Below are 21,763 nucleotides of genomic sequence, written 5' to 3' on the forward strand. Positions count from 1 at the left end.
TGTCATCAATCATGGCTTGTCCTTTAGAAATGCTGGACAAAGGGTCCAGCCCATTCTGAGTCGGAGCACTGTGGCATCTATTGTCAGGCTTTTTCGGAATGAGAACAGGTAATTCACAGTGTTACTGTAATGTATACCACTGTGTATTTCAGCTTTACTGTATTGCCCTGTTAGCAGAACAAACTGTGTCTACAATAATGCAGATGTTTTATCAATCCCATTTATGTCACTGTCATACAGTAATGTCAATTTTGACATGCTTTTTGCTTTTACTTTATAGAATCCACACATTGCCACACACTGGTGGCAGAGGAAAGATATTTAGTATTGAACAGGAGTCTGCCATTGTAGATATGGTAGTGGCAAACAATGCAATCAGACTGCGTGAAATCCAGGCAGCAGTAATTGCAGATCAGGGAGCATTTCGAAATATAAACAGTGTGAGTTTGGCAACTATAGATCGAGTCCTTAAACGAAACCATGTCAGAATGTACAGAGTTCCATTTCAAAGAAACTCTGACATCGTAAAGGAGGCACGATTCCAGTATGTGCAGGTACAGATTTTTTTGTAATACCTTGTTTACCATAGTTGCATGTGACTGGAATAATTTGCTTTATGAATTTGCTCTTTCTCTTATAGAATAATGGAGCTTGAAGCTGAAGGGGCACATCACAAATTCATTTTTGTGGATGAAGCCGGCTTCAACCTCTGTAGAGTGAGGCGACGCGGGAGGAACATCAATGGGCAGAGGGCCACTGTCACAGTGCCAGGTCAGAGGGGTGCCAATATCACCATGTGTGCTGCCACATGTGTTTCCACCACTCTCGCCTTGTGAATGAATGGTTTGCAGCACAGCCTCGTATTATGATACAATTCCTCCCTGCAAACTCGCCTTTTCTGAACCCAATCGAGGAGTTCTTCTCTGCTTGGAGGTGGAAGGTGTATGATCACCGGCCATATGAGCAGATGCCCCACCTGGAGGCAATGAATGCTGGTTGCCTGGCAATAGGTGCAGAGGACTGCCAGGGATGGATACGCCATGCAAGGAGGTATTTCCCTCGGTGCATTGCAAGGGAAAACATTCAATGCGATGTTGATGAGAACCTGTGGCATAATCGTCAAGAACGAATGGACTAAATGTGAAAGATAAAATGTATATATATATTTTTTTTAAAAAGGTATTTCCACCCATAAGTTTCCTTTGGTAGCTTTTTTTCCAGTATCCATTTGAGTTTGTAAAGTATCATATTTCATATTGATGGCTGTATTTTGTTGTCCATTGTGTAATGATTGATTGAAAGAATAAATTAATTTGACCACAAGTTGTGGTGTTTGATGGAAATATTTGCTTATGTTGCATGTTTTTAATGTTTTGTGAGTGTTGGAGCATTTTGCTAACAAAATGAGTCATTTTGGCCATTGAGCTTCAGTTTTATCCTGTGTGTTAACGGTTTTGAAAATGTGATGTCAGAGTGGGCAAATGTGTTTAAGCAATCGAGAAAAACGTCTCTAGGTTACGTATGTAACCCTAGTTCCTCGAGGGAACGAGACGCTGCGTCGAAAGAGCTTTGGGGAACGCGTCCAGCGTGAGCGACTCTGAATATCGTGTGTAATCAGTCCAATGGAAGAGCGTGACGTCACCGACGGGGTGACGTAAACGACCAGGAAGCTATAAAAGCACGTGCCACGCAGCTGGCGTCAGCTTCGAGTACCAGCAAGCGCCGGCAGGGGTGCCGGGGGTATGGCTCCGAGACGCAGCATCTCGTTCCCTCGAGGAACTAGGGTTACATACGTAACCTAGTGACGTTCCTCTTCAGGAACTCGAGCTGCGTCGAAAGCGCTTTGGGGAACGAGTACCAACGCCGCCAGACTACCAAACCCCTGCCTAGTGTGTATCCGAAGAGCACAGCTCAGGACAGGAGGACAGAAGGGCCTGGAGTGACTGGCATATCTAGGCCATAGAACTTAACGAATGTAGAGGGCGTGGACCACCCCGCAGCATTGCAGATGTCCAGCATGGATACACCTGCTAGGCAGGCCTTGGAGGCCGCCATACCCCGAGTAGAGTGAGCCTTGGCTCCCGACAGCGGGGGACGACCAGAGGACTCATAGGTGACGTTGATAGCCTTGACCATCCAACGACTAATAGTCTGCTTAGAAGCAGGAGGGGGGGAACCGTAGCACACAAGCAATTGGTCAGTTTTTCTCCACAGGGCAGCTCTGTGGACATATGCATCCAGCGCTCGAACTGGACACATACAATTTAGCTTCGCCTGGTCAGGCTCCCGAAAGGGAGGAGGACAGAAGGCCTGCAGCACTACAGGTCGTGGTGTAACAGAGGGAACCTTAGGAACATATCCCGCTCGAGGGTATATGAACGCTTTGATCATGCCCGGTGCAAACTCAAGATAAGTAGGGGCCACAGAGAGGGCCTGAAGATCTCCCACTCTCCGCAGAGAGGTAATAGCCAACAGAAAGGAGGTTTTAAGTGTGAGATGTCTGTCTGAGATATCTTGGATAGGTTCAAACAGGGGTTTGCACATTGCCTCTAACACCACAACCAAGTCCCAAGGGAGAATACGGGACCGTACTGGAAGTCTCAGCCTCAGCGCACCGCGGAGGAAACGTGTAACTAGGGGGTGTCTTCCCAGAGACTGACCGTCGAGAAGGGCGTGGTAGGCCGCAATGGCCGCCACGTAGACCTTCAGAGTGGAGTGGGTCAACCCTGCAGAGAGCCTAGCCTGTAGAAACTCCAGAACTGTACCAACTGGGCAGTTTGCTGGGTCTAGCTGGCGGTCTCTGCACCATGAGGTGAAATACTCTCCATATCTGCTCCACCACCTCTGGGTGAAGTCTCCATTCCCCGGGCCTCGGCCCCTGCCTCGACAGTATGTCTGCCCCCATATTTAACTTTCCCCTCGGGGAAAATCCCTTGGTCTTGAGCCACCACTGTAGGGGTCTCATGTACAGCAGGCCAAGAGGTATCACGTTGGATGCAGCTGCCATCAGACCCAACAATCTCTGAAATTGTTTGACAGTGAGTGACTGGCCTTCTCTGACTCTCTTGACTGAGATGAGGATCGACTCGATACGAGCAGGGGACAATCGTGCCTGCATCGCGGTCGAATCCCATACTATGCCTAGATAGGTGGTTCTCTGAACCGGAGAAAGTACACTCTTCTTGGCGTTCAGTCTCAAACCCAGCTCCCCCATATGTGCGAGAACGACATCTCTATGCCGAGCCGCAACCTGCTCTGACTGAGCTAAAATCAACCAATCGTCGATATAGTTGAGAATGCGGATGCCCTGCATGCGCAGGGGGACCAGAGCCGCATCTACACATTTTGTGAACGTGCGGGGTGAGAGTGCAAGGCCAAAGGGAAGTACTCGATATTGGTAGGCTTCGCCCCCGAAAGCGAACCTCAGAAACTTCCTGTGTTGTGGAAGGATGGAGATGTGAAAATATGCGTCTTTGAGATCTATTGTGACAAACCAGTCCTTGGACCTGATCTTAGCTACAACATGCTTGATTGTGAGCATTCTGAACTTCAGTCTCATAACTGAACGATTTAAGACCCTCAAGTCTATAATCAGACGCAGCCCCCCATCCTTCTTTGGAACTATGAAATACCGGCTGTAAAATCCGGACTCCCTGTCCTGAGGAGGGACCACCTCGATGGCCTCCTTCTCTAATCTCTAATTTTCACTTCCTGTTCCATAACCAGACCCTGCCTGGGGCCCACTATCGTCTGAACGACCCCGTTGAATATAGTTGGCGCGGAGCCGAACTGAATGCGGTAGCCTTTTTCTACTATGTGCAGGACCCAACGAGATACATTTAGCAGTAGTTTCCACGCTGCTAAATAATCTACTAAGGGAATCAGTCTCTCGAGACTGACTTCTGGTGTAAGAGACCCCCGCAGGGGCAGCGAGCGTCCCAGCCCCGCTACACGCACGGGCGGAAGATACTGAGACCGATGCTCGCTCGGGGCTGCTGTGCCCTGGAACACTGGCAGGGTTGGCAGACCGGCCCCCAGAGGGCGCTGAGGCGGGACGGGCACCGTGTACTGCGGTGTGTACCGCTCTACCCCAGCAGAGGCTGCCCTCTGAAACCCCGGGCCTTTGGCGTCAGGGTTTCTTGGCCGAGGACTTCTTGGCTTCAGTAACTGCCCTAAGATCTAGTTTGGGCTTAGAAGACCTCGGCCGAGAGCTCTGTTTTTGGGCCTCGCGATGCAAGGAGCTAGGGTGCGGCTGGGGCATCTCCTTCCCAGATGCCCCGAGGGAGCGACGAGGGAGGAACTTATGGAACGCCGCCGCTTGTTTGCGGGCCTCCTGGAACCTGTCGACGACAGAACTGACTGGGTCGCCGAACAGGCCAGTCGGCTGAATCGGGGCATACAATAGGCAGACCCTGTCCCGCTCTTTGATATCAGACAGGGTCAACCATAAGTGCCTCTCCGCGGCCACCATAGCTGCCATGGACCGCCCAATCGCTCGGGCGGTCTCCTTGGTGGTGCGGAGGGAGAGATCAGCGGTCCTTCTTAGCTCTGAAATATCGTGGGACTTGATCTCCTCTCCCTCATCTAGCTCCTTAAGCAGGTTGGCTTGGTACGCCTATAACACCGCCATGGTGTGCAGACACGCACCAGCCTGACCTGCAGCCACATACCCTTTGCCCACCAAAGCCGACGTTGTTCTTAGTGGCTTGGAGGGCAATGCCGGGGCCTTTAGAGACGATGCCGCGCCAGGGGACAGATAGCTCGCGAGCGTCTGTTCCACCCGTGGCATCGCTCTATAACCGTGCTCTCCCATCCCCACTACATTTCCATAATAATCAGATGAGGGGATGTAGAGGCGGGCCGAGAATGGACATTTCCACGATCTCTTCATGCAGGTCGGGAAAGAATGGAAGGCCCCGGCTAGGAGGTGGCTGACTCGTGCACAGGAAGCGTTCATCGAGCTTGGTTCAGTTGACTTTTCAGCGGACCAATCGAAGCTTAATTTGGCCACCGCGCGAGTAACCACCTCCAAGAGCTCCTCATATTGTAGCGAGTGGGGTGGCGAATCCCTATCGACCGACTCCACATCAACCTCCTCGGAGGAAGAGAGGAGGAGTGTCGATCCCTCTCCCTGAGTGGAAGGAACCGCTGAGCGTGCTTCCGACTCTAGGGATTGGGTGCCGGATCTGGCAGAAGTGGAAGGAGATAGGGACTGGCCCGTCTCCATTCCCTCCACCAGATCGACTTGCGAACCCCACGAGTGCAGCCGCCGTTCGAATAATTTTCAGGGCTAATCCTGAAATTACAATCAGCAGTGTTTGAAATCTATTCTGTTTTGAATGTGTGGTTCACAGTTTTGACAGCAGTAGCATTTGAACAAAGTGCTGTAAATCCACAGTGTTGTGCAGGTTATGGTTAAAGTCATGGGATAAGTGTGTGGAGTTTTGAAAACCGTGTTCAAGCAATGAAAAATGAACTAGAGTTTGGTCCACATGAACTGCTACTCTGCAGACTGTAGTTAGAGTTTTGCACATGTGTCTCCAGTTGTGCCCAATGTCGTATAAAAAACTGATCGAAAAAAATCGAAAAAAACTGTAATATGAAATCGATACCAATAAACATAATGTTAGCAATGAATGCATACACACTTGTGAATAACTTGCGTATACATATAAACTTGACGCGTGCATACACCTACAGACAATCGCGTATAAACTCGATCAATGCATATACACCTACACACACTCGCGCATACATAGCCTAAACTCGCTGCATACAAACACACCTGCACATACTCGCATATACATATGAACTTGATCCGTGCATATACATCTATTAAACTCGCACATAAATGTAAACTCGATGTGCGCATAAACAACCATAAAAAACTCGCGCATACATAAAAAGATAACATTTACTATCCTATACAGTTCAGATAAGAAAGACATATGCACTTTACGGGGTGGCAGAGTCATACATTTGATAAATAATCTCTCTTTGGTTTTTGAGACTTTAATCTTTGCAACTTCAGGGATCTTATCTATGCACAATCAGCTTGTAACAATCCAAAGAGAAAGGAAAACTTGTAATCTCGTCCTATGACTCCTTTAAGTATTAAGTAACACACCGCGCAAATTCCTCTTTCCTTTAAACAAAACCTGTAAATTCATGATAAAATCTGTAAATTCATGATAAAAAAAGAGTTCATTCATTGGTTTTAAGAAATGCTGAATAAATAGTTTTGATTCCCTTTGAAGTTCATTGCTATCAGGACATTTTACAGTCAGCAAACAACCATTAAAAACTATAGTACTAAAAACTACATATTAAAATATATGTTGACTGGTTATTTTTGATAATAATAAACATAAAAAATATAGCAAATAAATTAAGCCAACGTACTTTGTTCTCCTTACTTTTATTGTACAGATTCTAGAACAAGTATATACACGTATAAATGTATACATTGTATATTTATACATGTATATACATACTCTAAAAAAAGATCACTGGTGACTCAGTTTATGTTCTTTTGGCAGAAATGTACGGACAAATCTAATAAAGATGTAATCAAACAGATGATGAATACTATCAGCAGCAATAATTATTATGCAATCAAATGTATAGCAAAATTTAGTAGTTCTGTATGTTGTTTCAGGGTAAGCATCATTTGAGGTCCTCTGAGGGGTTGGCATCTCAGGTGTTCTCAGGTGTTCTGGATTCAGACTGAAGCTTTTCAAAATCTTAGTTACATCCGTTGCAAAACAGAGAGACAAATAGAGACATAATTACCGTAGCTGCAGTTCCAACAGTAAAATTAATTTGTTTAACCCAAGCTAAAGAATAATAATGCAAATTTGATCAGATATAACTGCAGTACAAGATTATGAGATGCATTATTTGAATGCTTGGCCATAAAGTGTGTCTGAACCCCAAACATTATCAGGAAGGATATTCCAGAGTTTGGAAGCCAAATGTGTAAAAGCTGTATTTCCTTTAGTGGACTTTGTTATCAAAGGTGCTACCAAAAGTGCAGCGTTGTGTGATCTTAGTGCTTTATCAATGCTAACCAAAAGGTCTGAGAGGAAATCTGCAAATTCTTTTAGAAATTCTGTATACGGTCCTAGTGGTCTACATAGTAGCCAGAGCAAGAGATACGATATAACAGTGTAACATTAAGCAGAAGTATTTTGAATGAGTTAAACCTGTATCCAGTTTTCTGGGTAAAATTGAGAATATCACTATATATTGTTGCAGCACCTCCCACATGACCAGGCTGACAGGAGTCATGCTATTAAATAGTTTGCTCATCTGCAATACGTCTATAGGATGTTTCCTATCAGATGTCAAATAGACATTTAGAAGATGTTTATGATTAATTTCTAATGTTAAATCAGATGTCTGTACACAGCAGATGCTTTCCAGATGAAGCAATCTTTAATAGACATCTCGCAGACCTGCGTGTGCTATCTGGAGAAGAACACCTTTATGGTGAAATAGTTATTTATGTTTGAGTTTAGGGTTCTTTAATCACCTTTTTTTTCTTTTTTTTCACCTTTAGCTGTCAAAGCACCTCATTATAGATTTTCTGGAGCTCATAAATTCACATACACAGGCAACCAACAGGTAAATAATTACTTTCTAAAATTTAAAGACAAATTTAAATTGTTTTCCACTCAAACATGTTCTTTTTTTTTGGTCACAATTAAACGTGAGCATTTCTGTTAAGCTACTTCTCTCCTCTTCTCCACTTAGTAAGTAACAAATTACAATGAATTTATTATCCATATTGTTAGATGTATTTTTTTATTATTATTTATTTTTTTATATATTTGTGATTATTACTTGGGTTTATGCTTACCCACATGGAAAGAACCTATATGTGGATATATGCGCATATATTAAACCTATATGCAGTACAGTATATATGCACATATATGCTGCATATATGCACATATATGATAATATATATGCTGCATATATGCTGCATATATGCTGCCTATATGCTGCCTATATGCGTATATATGCCACATATAGGCAAAATTGAGGTGCATATATGTGCATATACAGGAAATATAGGTCTCCTGTATTGCTTCCTCATATCTACATATAAGCCCTATACATACAAGATATGTATTCTATACAGCTAATGGCAGGATCTGGTCATTTTGTATCTCATATCTAATTTTTGACTGTCATACATGATGCCTAGCTCATATTTTCTATTATCAAGGCAAAAACTAAGAATTAACGAAAACTTATGACTTATGTATTATAAGAACTTATGTATGTGCGAACACGTGAAATTGGTATCACATGTATTTGGCATGTTATGGAATTTAACTATGGCAATATATTAACATGATATATTAACTATGATATCTACACGTTTTCCAGAAACATTTATAAGGTCAATTCTTTCTTGTATGAAGATAGTGGAAAAGAAGGAAATGTATAACAAAATGGTTTTTAATTTTTATTTTGTCAAACTTTTTTTTCAATTTCAAGTCACTTCCAGATTCACATCACAGCTCATACACATCCACACATTCACTGTTACATCCACCAAATGCAATGTGTGCATATATGTACATATAATATAGGAAAACGGCCAATTTTATATATGTCACATATATTAAAAACCTATATCAAAACCTATATTGAAACATATATGTTTATATAGGTTTTTTCCATGTGGGATAGACATACCTGGTCACAAAAACATTAAAGCTATCTTTAAAAAGCTGACTTTATATCACTTTTATCATTTGAAGATTCTACATGCTTCACATTATGTCAATTTTTGGTACTTTTGGCTTTCAATGAACATAATTGTTTTTACATAAATACATAAACAAATGGAAGAGGCTCACTGAAACTCTCAACTTAATTGTGTATTTCATAATACTTTCTATATTAATGATATAAATATACTAATGTGCTAATATTAATGAAAATTAAATGCTATTTATAACACCATTAAGGTCCAATATATCCTTTTCAAAGCATGGTTCTTTATGGAACTCAGACAAGTTATTTCTATCTGTAAGATGATGTATAATATTTTCGGTTTCAATTTCTTGGAAATGCTCTGCTGTAATCAACCCAACCTCCAATACTTTGCATAACAGCCTAGCAGTTTTAAGGTCATGTAAAATCGATACCTTGCATAACTGCCTTGTAGTTGTAAGGTCACGTAAAAATGCAGATATAAAGCAGATGTTATATTAATAACTTCACAGGTTTATAAGCTGAACTCAGGTTTAACTGCACAAGACTTTGCAATGTTGTTTCCATGACAACAAGACCGTCTGTGGCTTTCACACTTCAGGACTTGTTCCAGTGAAACGGCTTTCACCTAGTATCATTATAAAATAGTTTAGTTTGAAGAACTTTGAAGAATTGCTGTATAAGCTGTTTTAATTCTCTTTAATAGAGAAGTATTGTATTTTGTGGCAAGCAAGCTTTCATTTCTCCCTTTTTTTCCCATCATTTTTCCAGAAATTATAATGACCACAGACAGAGATATTGTGCATTGTCTTGCACTTTACTCATGTATGTTGTTTAATAAGGCAATGCATCAACCACACAGCTTGAAAGCTGACTTGTTGCCCTATTAGCCAATGATTCACAGCAATGTTTGTGTTGGAAGGTACTTCCCAGAACTGATTTCAGACAAGCTTCTGAGGCAGCATAAGGGTTTAATGATCTTAAACAAAATAGTGAGAGCTTTGATGATAACCAAGCAAATGTTTAATTACCAAAAATATTAATGTCTTGCTAGAAATCAAGACAAAAGTGAGAAAAAAATCTCAAACTAAAGATTCACGTGCATTGGATAGCGAAATATCATAGGAACGGATACAGTGTGCTGCCTGCTCTGTACACAGAATGTGATGACCATTGGGTTCAGATGTGCTCTGTTTCAGATGGAGCCATTATATTTTGTCGTTAGTCACAGTCCTTCTTTCATAATGTACAGACTTCATATTTAGGATTGGGATGATGAAAGAATTATTCTTCCCTATGTGTGATATCCGCATCATTCTCTCACTATATAAACTCTCCTCAGTTTCTCTCACGTTCAGAGGATAGCAATGGCAGAGTTTAAGCACATTCAGGACTCCAGGCGCAGCTCACAGAACAATCTTTGCTGTGTACTAAATGAGGACATTAACAAGAAACCATCACACACATTGAAAGGTATGGCTTATACCAGCCTGCATTACATTAATGAAAGCTTTACCTGTAGTTCATAGATTAAAAAATAAAACTTATTTAAGTGCTTACTGAAGACCTCACAGTTGTTCTATGTCTTTCTTACAGTTATTCAGTGAATATTGTTCATGTGTGGACTTTAGTTGAAGGCTTTGATTTTTCCTCTGATAACGTGATAGCCTTTAAACCTGGTGGTGTAATCATATCAGTGTATTTGTAATCATATCAGTAGAAACACATCTTGAAACAGTGTGTTGAATTCAGGGTTGTTCAGTCAAATCTATATAATCAAAAATCTCAGATTTTTAACAAATAATATATTCCTAAAAAAAAAAATCACAATTCCATTAAAAAATTCATATATTATTGGGAGAGCAAAGAACAATAATAAGTCTGATTGTTAATCAGAACATGAACAGTAATTCACCTCTCCATATTATCTTCTGCAGGTCGCTTTTGGAATAAACAGTTTTGCTTTCTTCTGATGTGTGGCACTGTCATACTCTTCATGGCTCTGTTAATCACAGGATCTGTCAAATGTAAGTTTCACTGATGCTTTGATTGTAAGCTTTATCATCTACAAAAAATACAACAGCCAGACCATGATTGTTTTTTCTTTTTGTTTGTTTGTTTTTTCTTTCTAGAAACTCTTTTGGTTGTGATTTTGATCATGAGAAAATTAGTCATTAAAAACTGTCTATTTACTAAGTGTAAATACAACCCGAATTCCGGAAAAGTTGGGACGTTTTTTAAATTTTAATAAAATGAAAACTAAAGGAATTTCAAATCACATGAGCCAATATTTTATTCACAATAGAACATAGATAACATAGCAAATTCGGGTTGTAGGAAATACATGTGCAGAATTAACATGTCTAGGGCCTTGCACAAGTTAAGCTATGTGCTTGGTCTTTTTGTATTGTTTTGACCTCATTTTGCAAACTAATATTTGTGTTTTCACAGTGCAGCACCAGTACAGTAAACTGACCGAGGTAGAGAATGAAGTGGCCAATCTGACATCTTCTTTAGCTTTGCTTTCTTCAAACCATCAAGATACATGTGAGATTTAACATTAAAGGGATACTCCACCCCAAAATAAAAATGTTGTCATTAATCACTTATACCCCCATGTCGTTCCAAACCTGTACGTTAGACTATCAAGGTCCAGAAAAGCATAGTAAGAAAATCCATCTGCCATCAGTGATTCAACCGTAACGTTATGAAGCAACAAGATTACTTTTCGTCATGAAGAAAACAAAAATAACGACTTTATTCAATAATTCATCTCCTCTCTTTCTCTCCAAATCAGTGTAGCACCATTTTAGAGAATCTGAGCAGTACACAGGTGAAACACATACTCTGTTCTGTGACAGCCGAGACACAAGGATACATTTTCTACATATATTTGCGCTTTGGTTTGAAAGAAAACAGTGCATCAGTGCAACACGGCTGACACAGAAGGGCATACCTTTCTGGACCTTTACACTGTTATTTATTTGGCAGTTTATTGGACAGTCACAGGCCTCCCAGGTTTCATCCAAAATATCTAACATTGTGTTCCGAAGACGAACAAAGCTTTTATGGGTTTAGAACGACATGGGGGTAAGTGATTAATTAAGATTTTTCATAGAGCATTTTATAATAACTTTAATTGTTAATTAAATATTTATTGTTTTAACCTTGTTTTGCAAACTTATGTGTATGTTCTTCTTCACAGCGCAACACCAAAACAGTAAACTGACTGAGGTAGAGAATGAAGTGGCCAATCTGACTTCTTCTTTAGCTTTGCTTTCTTCAAACCAACAAGAAACATGTGAGATTTTACCTTATGGTTTATATTTCATAAATAACTTTATAATGACTGTAACTGTTAATTAAATACTGCTTAAACTTATGTGTGTTCTTCTTCAAAGTGCAACACCAAAACAGTAAACTGACTGAGGTAGAGAATGAAGTGGCCAATCTGACTTCTTCTTTAGCTTTGCTTTCTTCAAACCAACAAGAAACATGTGAGATTTTACCTTAAGGTTTATATTTCATAAAAAACCTTATAATGACTTTAACTGTTAATTAAATACTAAACCACGTTCAAACATAAATGAACATACTTTTTAACTAATATAATATTGGAGGGCAATGGACAAGAATTAAAGTTTGCATTTCAGAGACATGTTGCCAGTTACTTTGTGTATTTTAGCACAACTAAAATAAGTCAAAGCAAGAAACAACCTTTGCCTTTCTGACCAAAACACAGTTTTGTGGAGCTTTCTTTCTGATTGAATTGCTTATTTTGAATGAATCGGTTGATAATGACTCAGTGATTCACTCATAAAGACAGCAAGTCATTTATTGTTACTTAATGGTGTATCATGTAACTTACTATATGTACAAAATGATGTTTTCATAACCCAAAGAGTCCATAAAAGGGAGGTAACAAATTGAATTTAAAGCCTATTCATGGTTTAAACAAAAATGAACATGAAAATGTGAATGCTCAGTTCTTGTGTGTGTATAGATGACAGATTTATGGAGATGGTCGGTGAATTGAAAGCGGATCTGAATAGCAGAATAACAAATTTGACTCAACGTAAGCAGTTTCATTATAAATTATAATTATAATATATATATATGTGTGTGTGTGTGTGTGTGTGTGTGTGTTATACATGCAGCTGACAAGGCAAAACTGTCTTTCACAATATAATGTCAAAGTATTAGATTTTTGTATATATAAAACCTTTTCTCTCTCTTAGATAAACCTGTTCTGAGCTGTAAAGCTGGGTGGCAACCATTTCTTTCGAACTGCTATGAATTTTCCAGTAAGAAATTGAGCTGGCAAAAGGCACGCTTATACTGCAGTGGACAGGGCACTCTGATGCTCATCCTGGGGAATGACTCCAGGGAGTGGGTTAGTGATACACAGACACATACACAGTATAGTTATTGAATATAGTTTCATGTTATGTCTTTTTCATTTGTTTAAATCAGGATTTTATTGTGCAACACGCTGTTCGTTCATCTGAATCCTACTGGATTGGTCTTACAGATGAAATAACTGGACATTGGAGATGGGTTGATGGAACACCCTACACCATGAACAACAGGCATGTAAATATTTGTAGCTCTTCCCTAGCCTATCAGTAAGATCATACAGTATGATTTTATCACAGCTTTTACTTTTTTTGATTACTTATGTTGTTATTTGTTAACTTTTGCTATTTCAAAAAACAAGACGACTGTTAGTGTTGTCTTGCCATCAAACTAGTGAACTGCAACAAAGGTGATAAAATACAGCAGCTAAAATACAGACGTATCCTCCTTACACATATAGTCAACATAAATTTTAACCTATTGTTGTTGGAAAATCTGTATAAAAACAAAAAATTTTTTTTTTTTTGCTTGTTCAAATGACTTGGTTAAAATAAGTAGAAACAACACCAATCTTAATATATATATATATATATATATATATTTTTTTTTTTTTTTTTTTTTTACAACTTATTTCCATTATGTTCAGTCCACTTAAATTAGTTAAATTTAAATGTAATTAATCATGTTGTGTTGGGACTACATGAATATTGTTTTGTTCACAACTAACTGAACAGTGGATGTGTAGTTCCCAGCATGCTTTGCATGGGATCGCATTAAGAGGCAAGGCATGGCAAGTTTATTTATATAGCACATTTTGTACACAATGGTAATTCGAAGTGCTTTACATAAAAGAAAGTAAAAAAAAAAATTCATGAAGAAAAATAATCACAAAAATAAAACAATCAATTTAAAAACTTTGAAAATGATTCAAAAATTTACTTACATTTTTTTTTAAGACAGTTTAAAAATAGAAAATGATTTTACATAAAAGACAGTATACACTCACCTAAAGGATTATTAGGAACACCATACTAATACTGTCTTTGACCCCCTTTCGCATTCAGAACTTCCTTTATTCTAAGTGGCATTGATTCAACAAGGTGCTGAAAGCATTCTTTAGAAATGTTGGCCCATATTGATAGGATAGCATCTTGCAGTTGATGGAGATTTGTGGAGATTTGCGAGATCTGGTGACTGTGGGGGCCATTTTAGTACAGTGAACTCATTGTCATGTTCAAGAAACCAATTTGAAATTATTCGAGCTTTGTGACATGGTGCATTATCCTGCTGGAAGTAGCCATCAGAGGATGGATACATGGTGGTCATAAAGGGATGGACATGGTCAGAAACAATGCTCAGGTAAAGCTCATGCAAATTGTAGCCTCTTTTTCCTATTTGTAGTGGAGATGAGTGGTACTCGGTGGGGTCTTCTGCTGTTGTAGCCCATCCGCCTCAAGGTTGTGCGTGTTGTGGCTTCACAAATGCTTTGCTGCATACTGTACCTCGGTTGTAACAAGTGGTTATTTCAGTCAAAGTTGCTCTTCTTTCAGCTTGAATCAGTCAGCCCATTCTCCTCTGACCTCTAGCATCTACAAGGCATTTTCGCTCACAGGAATGCCGCATACTGGATGTTTTCCCCTTTTCACACCATTATTGTAAACCCTAGAAATGGTTGTGCGTGAAAATCCCAGTAACTGAGCAGATTGTGAAATACTCAGACCGGCCCGTCTGGCACCAACAACCATGCCATGCTCATAATTGCTTAAATCACCTTTCTTTCCCATTCTGACATTCAGTTTGGAGTTCAGGAGATTGTCTTGACCAGGACCACACCCCTAAATGCATTGAAGCAACTGCCATGTGATTGGTTGATTAGATAATTGCATTAATGCAAAATTGAACAGGTGTTCCTAATAATCCTTAAGGTGAATGTATAAAATATAGTGTAATCAGATCGGACATGGCATAGTGCTCATTCAATAAATACACAGCTAAACAGATTAGGTTTGAGTATAGATTTAAAAGTGGCTTACATTTTAGCAGATTCCCCTTGTTTTGTGTGAACCCCTTGGTATTTCTAAGGTTTATATTCAGTGAGCATATCTGCAATGTATTTCGGTCCTAGGTCATTGAGTGACTTATAGACGAGTAAAAGTAAATCAATCCTAAATGTAATTTGACTTGAGGACTGGTGTGATATTCTCAGATTTTTTGGTTCTAGTCAGAATCCTGGCAGCAGTGTTCTGGATTAGCTGCAGCTTTCTAATAGTCTTCTTGAGAAGGCCGGTGAGGAGACCATTACAATAGTCCACCCTGCTGGTGATAGAGGCATGAACAAGTTTCTCCAAGTCTTGACTGGAAACAAAACATCTAATACTTGCAATGTTTATTTAAATGATAGTATGCTGATTTAGTTACTGCTTTGACATGACTACTGAAACTAAGGTCTTTCCAGAATCACACCAAGATTGCTGACTTGATTTTTGGTTGTTTGACCCATAGAGTCAAGGTATGCATTCACCATGAGAACTTCATTTATGTTTCAAAATGCAATGACTTCAGTTTTTTCCTTGTTTAACTTAAGAAAGTTCTGGCACATCCAGCTGTTAATTTCATCAGTGCATTGGCAGAGGGAGTCAATGGAGCTGTAGTCATTTGGAGATAAGGCTAGGTAAATTTGGGTATAATCAACATAGCTGTGATAGACAATTTGGTTCTTTTTCATTATTTTACTTAGTGGGAGCATATACAGGCTAAACAAAAGCAGTTCAAGAATTGAGCCTTGTGGAACTCCACGTCATGGAAGTTCACTTAGGCTTATGCTCTCCTAGACTCACAAGATAACATCTCCCTTCTAAGTATGACCTTAACCATTTGAGTACCATCCCAGAAACCCAGACCCAGTTTTCCAGACTCTGTAGAAGTATGTTATGATCAACAGTGTCAAACGCAGCACTAAGATCTAGTAATACCAGCACTGATATTTTGCCAGAATCAGAATTTAAGCAAATATAAAGTATTAAATTAACGTTTGTTTAATGTATTAAACAAATATAATCTTAATTAGTGCTGCCTCTGTGCTGTGATGCCGTCGGAAACCAGATTGAAAATTGTCCAGGTATCCATTTGAGTTTAAGTATGTAACAAGGAGTCAGAGATGGTCGGATCCATATGCAGTGATTTATTAAAGAGAATGGTCAAAACAGGCAAAGATGAGAAAACAGCATCAGGTATGTCAGGGGATATCCAAAATCAGCACCAGTAATAAGCAGAGGTCGGGGCAGGCAGCAGAGAATCACAGTCGGTATGAACAATCCAAAGTCAAACACAGAAGGAAAAACACTAGAAAAAACGCTCAGAAATGCCAGACAGAACTAAACAAGAATTGGCACTATTAGAGAGTCCAAACACAGTTTATATAGGGGAGTGGTAATGGGGAACACCTGCTGGTTATTAGCCCTAAGCACGGGATTATGGGAAATGGAAATACAAGATGCCAGAGTGGAGTGAGTGGAGTGCCCTCTATTGGAGTTCACGGGCACTCCAGCTGATGATCGTGACAAAGTATTTGTTAAGCTGATTAAAAACTACCTTTTCTATAATTTTGCCTATAAAAGGAAGATTTTATATTGGTCTATAATTGCTCAAAATGGTGGTATCAAGATTGCTCTTTTTCAGAAAGGGCTTAACAACTGCAGTTTTCAGAAAGTCTGGAAAAGTACCAGAAAGAAGTGAGGCGTGAGAAGTGACCACTTTTAAGAGATCTGTCTCTAAAAATTTTAGCCCATTTTTGTAAAAAGATGTGGGAAGTGTTTCAAGATAGCAGGTTGGTGATTTTAGGTGCTGCACTATTTCTTCCAAAATTTTGCTATCAATTGTTTCAAAAAAAGACAAAGTATCTTTTTTTATATATTTTGATATCTGTCTGACCTCTGCATTACTTGAGGATGTTCTAATCCCCTTCCTGATATTAATGATCTTCTCAGAAAAAAGGAAGCAAACTCATTGCATTTGCTGTCTGAGAGCATTTCACTGGGAATCTGACTTGGGGGGTTGGTCAGTCTCTCAACAGTAGCAAAAAGAGTGCAAGTGTTGTTTAAGGTTTGAGAAGAAGCTCTGTCTAGCTGTGGCTAGCTCACATTGAAAGCACGAAGGCTGCCTTTATAGATGTTAAAGTGAATTTCAAGTTTCTTCCACTACATCCGCTTTTCTACATTGTCTTTTCATTCTCTGTACTGCTGTTGATTTTCTCCAAGCTGATTTCTGTATGTTTGTTTTCTTACTGACTTTTATTGGAGCAATATCATCAATAACATTCTTAACTTTTGAGTTTAAAGAATCAAGGAGAAGATCAATAGAGTCTGCAGAAATGCTTGGTGTTAAAGATATAGCTTCCATAAATAGCACACTAGTGTTCTCGTTAATGCACCTCTTTCTCACAGAGACAGATCTAGATTCAGTGGTAACAGAGATCAATATATCAAAGAAAATACAGAAGTGATCAGATAGTGCTATGTCCTTAATAACAATGGATTAAATGTTTAGATCCCCACTGATGATTAAATCTATAGTGTGTCCACCTTTGTGTGTGGGTCCATGCACATGCTGAATCAGGTCAAAAGTGTTTAAAACAGTTATTTTTTTTGTAGTTTTGTTTTCTTAATTATCTATGTGAATATTAAAATACCCTGCAATAGTACACCAGTTAAACTCTAAGGAAATATTTGATAACATTTCTGTGAACTCTTCAACGAAGGCTGTAGACTATAAATAATGATAAACAGAGGTGCATGGAGCACCTTTCAACACAATCCCTAGATATTCAAAAGATAAGTACTGACCAAATGACACTTGCTTGCATTGATAGACATCTTTAAATAGAGCAGCTACACCTCCACCTCTCCTAACAGTCCTGCATACACTCATGTAAGTGAAGTTAGGAGGAGCTGCTTCATTGAGGATTGTTGCACTGCAGCTGTCTTCTAGCCACGTTTCATTTAAAAACATAAAATCCAGATTGTTTGTGGTTATAAAGTCATAAATTAGAAATTATTTATTTTTTAGTGAGCGAATGTTTAAAAATGCTTACTTGATGGCAGTGTCTTTACAGCAATCTTAGTTTGATGCATAACAGGCCACACTTAGACTTTCTATCATGTAATAAAACAGAAATAGAGAAAGCAACAGGCGCACTGGGTTCCCATATCACTGAAAGCTGCTATCAGTTGTTTTTGGTTCACCTACAGCAGTTGGAGCATTTGGGCCCTGGCGTTGTGGCAGTGGTCGGAGAGATTTTAAGTGTTTTTAATTTAAGAACATTACATGTTAGAGTTGTGTACATGTAATTTTTAGTTATTTTGGAGATTTAGAAGAGTTTGGGAGATAAAAAAAAAGTTAGAGGTTACTGTGCAGCAGAGTGCTTGGGTGCTGGCAGCTTGACTGGAGATATTTTTGCACTCTTAAAGGGATAGTTCACCCAAAAATAAAAATTCTGTCATCATTTACTCGTATGTCGTTCCAAACTTTTATGAGTTGCTTTCTTATGTTTATCATAAAATAAGATATTTTGAAGATTGCTGGTAATTGCCATTGACTTCCATTCCATTTCCCCCCCTACTATGAAGTGAAGTACAGCCAAGTATGGTGACCCATACTCAAAATTTATGCTCTGCATTTAAAGTGCACACACACAGCAGTGAACACACACACACACTGAGCAGTAGGCAACCTTTTGTGTTGCAGCACCCAGGGAGCAGTTGGGGGTTCAGTGCCTTGCTCAAGGGTACCTCAGTCATGGTATTGCTGGCCCCAGTCTCACACCCACAACCTTAGGGTTAGGATCAGACTCGCTGTTATCTATCAGACTCGCTGCTTGAGAAAGGCTCGCAGCATCATCAAGGACCGCACTCATCCTGCTCATCACCCGTTTGCCACACTGCCATCTGGCAGATGTTTCCGATCCATCCGATCATGGACAACCAGACTGAAGAACAGCTTCTATCTTCAAGTCATCAGACTACTTAACAATCAGCTGTCCTCCATCTAAAAAAAAAATTTAAAAAATTTAAAAAATCACCGGAATACATGCTGCTCTTATGTTTACTTTCATTGTACTTGCACTGCCACTTTTTTTAAAATATTCCTTCATGTTACTCTGTGACACTCTATAATGACTTTTGGACATTGCTTTACTCAGGAATACATCTGAATGTGTGCTGCTCTTAAGTTTATTTATTGCATCTGCACTGCCACTTTAATTTTCTACGTCACTCTACAATGACATTTTAGACACCGTTCTACCCCAGTAACCATAATATTACCTCAGGACTTCTTATGTACACTACAACTCTAAACACTGATTACCTTTATTGTACCTGTTACTTCCACTTATGGGCATATAATTCCATGTCCATGTCTTTCTGTCTAAGGGCGCTGCAGTCACTCAAGAACCTCAGTGCTCTCCATGTACGTTTATGTCTTATGTCTTGTTATTGTCACTGTATGTCTGAGCCTCGTCACAAGCATTTCAATGCCCAGTTTTCCCCAGTGTTAACTATGCAAATGACAAATAAGTGCCTCTTGACTCTAACCACTAGGCCAATATCTTCTTTTATGTTCAACATAAGAAAGCAACTCATACAGGTTTGTAACCACATGAGGGTGAGTAAAATGTTTTGTGGCATTACATGCTACCAGTGGTTTGTAACGGCAAACTTTTATTGATGTATGCATGTATGTTTGTATGTTATTTTATTTACTTTTTTATTTTATTTGTTCATTTATTTGCAGTCAGTGGGAAACAGGAGAACCAAATAATTGGATGGGTGAAGAGGACTGTGGAGAACTAACAGCATCTGGGAAACTGAATGATGGCAACTGCTTAAAGAATTTCAGATTCATCTGTAAAGCACCAGCCAGTGAAAACTAACCTATTAATGTGGCTCTGTTATAAACAGAAGTACAGTAGGCCTGCTGATATTCTGAGAAATATGCACAAGTGGGACAGTGGAAGATTTTTAAATACAGTATATGACATTGAATGTACAACTAATAAGTAAATAAGTGAGCGGGGTGGGGGGGCTCTGATATTAAATACACAATGTTTGAACCTGCTATACTGCAGCAGGACTATGGAATGTTCACACAGGAGAGCAGGAGCCCTGGGGATTTTTCTTTTAGTGTTTTCCCGAGTCAGTAGAAAGGTCGCTCTACTGTTATATGACTGTGACTTTAATTACATACTGCCTGTTTGTGTTCCAATGGTGCATGTGCAATAAGTGTTATGGTTCATTGTACAAGCATGACAAATTCTTTAAACCCTTTCCAATAAATATTGGTAAAGCTTATTTGGATTTTTATTTAGCTTTAAAAATTGGCTTTAAAATACAGCATCATAAAAAAGAAAATATTAAAACCCCTTACCTGTCACCCACCATTTTCAGCATGGAGACACAAATGACACACCCAAAATAAAAAGGTTGCTGCATGAGTCTTTCTGACTAGATACATATTCCGCATATGTTCACAAAGCTGACACTTCAAAGTTTACTGTTCAAGAATCAGAATTACTCAAAATGTTATGATAATAAAGATATATAAGCTCAAACATGAAAACAAAAATGTATAAAAAGAATGATTGATGTAGGATATAATTTTAGAAACATAATGAAGCAAAGCCAGAATTCTATTAATGCTTCATTTGAAAATTCAAATTTCTAAAACTATGAATTTTATGAAACATTTTCTAAGACCATGTCATGTGTGTTTTTAGAGAAGGCTAATAAAAGGCTAACAAAATTGATTTATGAGACTTGTAAACTCTACTGTGCTCTACTGTAATCCTGTGTGCTATTTTGTGGGCTTGGCAAACTGCCCGATTCAAGATTCTATTGTTCTTACGAATCAAGCCTTTCACACATCAGCCAGTATGAGACATAATCCGCTTTATTCTTTATCATTATTCTTTTGTTTTTATTCCGCCATTATTAGACTTTGTTCCGTTATTTCAAGGTTTACCAAGCCACATCGTTTCTATCCCAGTAGCCTACACATTTACCCCACTATTATCAAAAGCCTGACTATAAAAATACAACAAAACATTTTCTTACGACCTCACGTGAATTATTATGACAAAATGCATTAGGAAGAAGAACCACACCTGCTACTAACGTTAGCATCAAGGTACATACTACAATATACAAAATTATTAGTAGCCTACACTTTTACTCAAAATTCACTTTGAACAACCAACGAGAGTTTGTAATAACTTCCTTTTGCGATCACATGTTAAAATATGCTATTTATAGCCTTTTATATCGCTGCACAAATTAGCATTTTATATGTAAATATTCTTTATGGTTTTAAAAAATCCCTCAAATCTCAAGCAAAACACATACAAACCATATCCTTTCATAATTGTGCGTTTATTATCTTTGTTTTTTGTATGTAAAAGTTTTTATCTGCGTTTGTTATGGTCAGATATGAAATATGAAAAGTAAGAAATATGAAGTATTAAACAAGAGTTATATATCTTCATGTACATGCATCTTTGGACTTTAAAAACCTTATTGATCCCAAACGTTTGAATGTTAGTATATACAGTACACACACACACACACACACACATTTATATGCATGTATATCTCTGAATTATTTTATTATTACAATTTAAAATAAT

The 21,763-nt window shown here is 38.9% G+C and overlaps 1 protein-coding gene and 1 long non-coding RNA gene across 2 annotated transcripts in view; both read left to right on the top strand.

The window, feature by feature from the left end:
• LOC132139523 (uncharacterized) overlaps positions 1-21,763 on the top strand; it is a 318,882-nt gene that overhangs the window by 230,340 nt on the left and 66,779 nt on the right. The gene's annotated exons all lie outside the window — the stretch shown is intronic.
• Positions 547-20,562, top strand: asgr1b (asialoglycoprotein receptor 1b). Its single transcript, XM_059543005.1, has 12 exons — positions 547-554; positions 641-771; positions 852-1,050; positions 10,073-10,203; positions 10,668-10,757; positions 11,182-11,277; positions 11,936-12,031; positions 12,132-12,227; positions 12,734-12,805; positions 12,969-13,123; positions 13,204-13,323; positions 19,880-20,562. The coding sequence occupies exons 1-12, from the start codon at positions 547-549 to the stop codon at positions 20,012-20,014; spliced, it is 1,329 nt and encodes a 442-aa protein (XP_059398988.1). The 3' UTR covers positions 20,015-20,562.

Source organism: Carassius carassius, chromosome 4, assembly GCF_963082965.1.
Source record: "Carassius carassius chromosome 4, fCarCar2.1, whole genome shotgun sequence".
Lineage (NCBI taxonomy): Eukaryota > Metazoa > Chordata > Actinopteri > Cypriniformes > Cyprinidae > Carassius > Carassius carassius.

Coding starts and splice junctions, on each gene's coding strand:
- asgr1b (XM_059543005.1), top strand. Junction 1,051..10,072: donor TGGATACGCCATGCAAGGAG/GTATTTCCCTCG, acceptor AACTCTCCTCAG/TTTCTCTCACGTTCAGAGGA. Junction 10,204..10,667: donor ACCATCACACACATTGAAAG/GTATGGCTTATA, acceptor TATCTTCTGCAG/GTCGCTTTTGGAATAAACAG.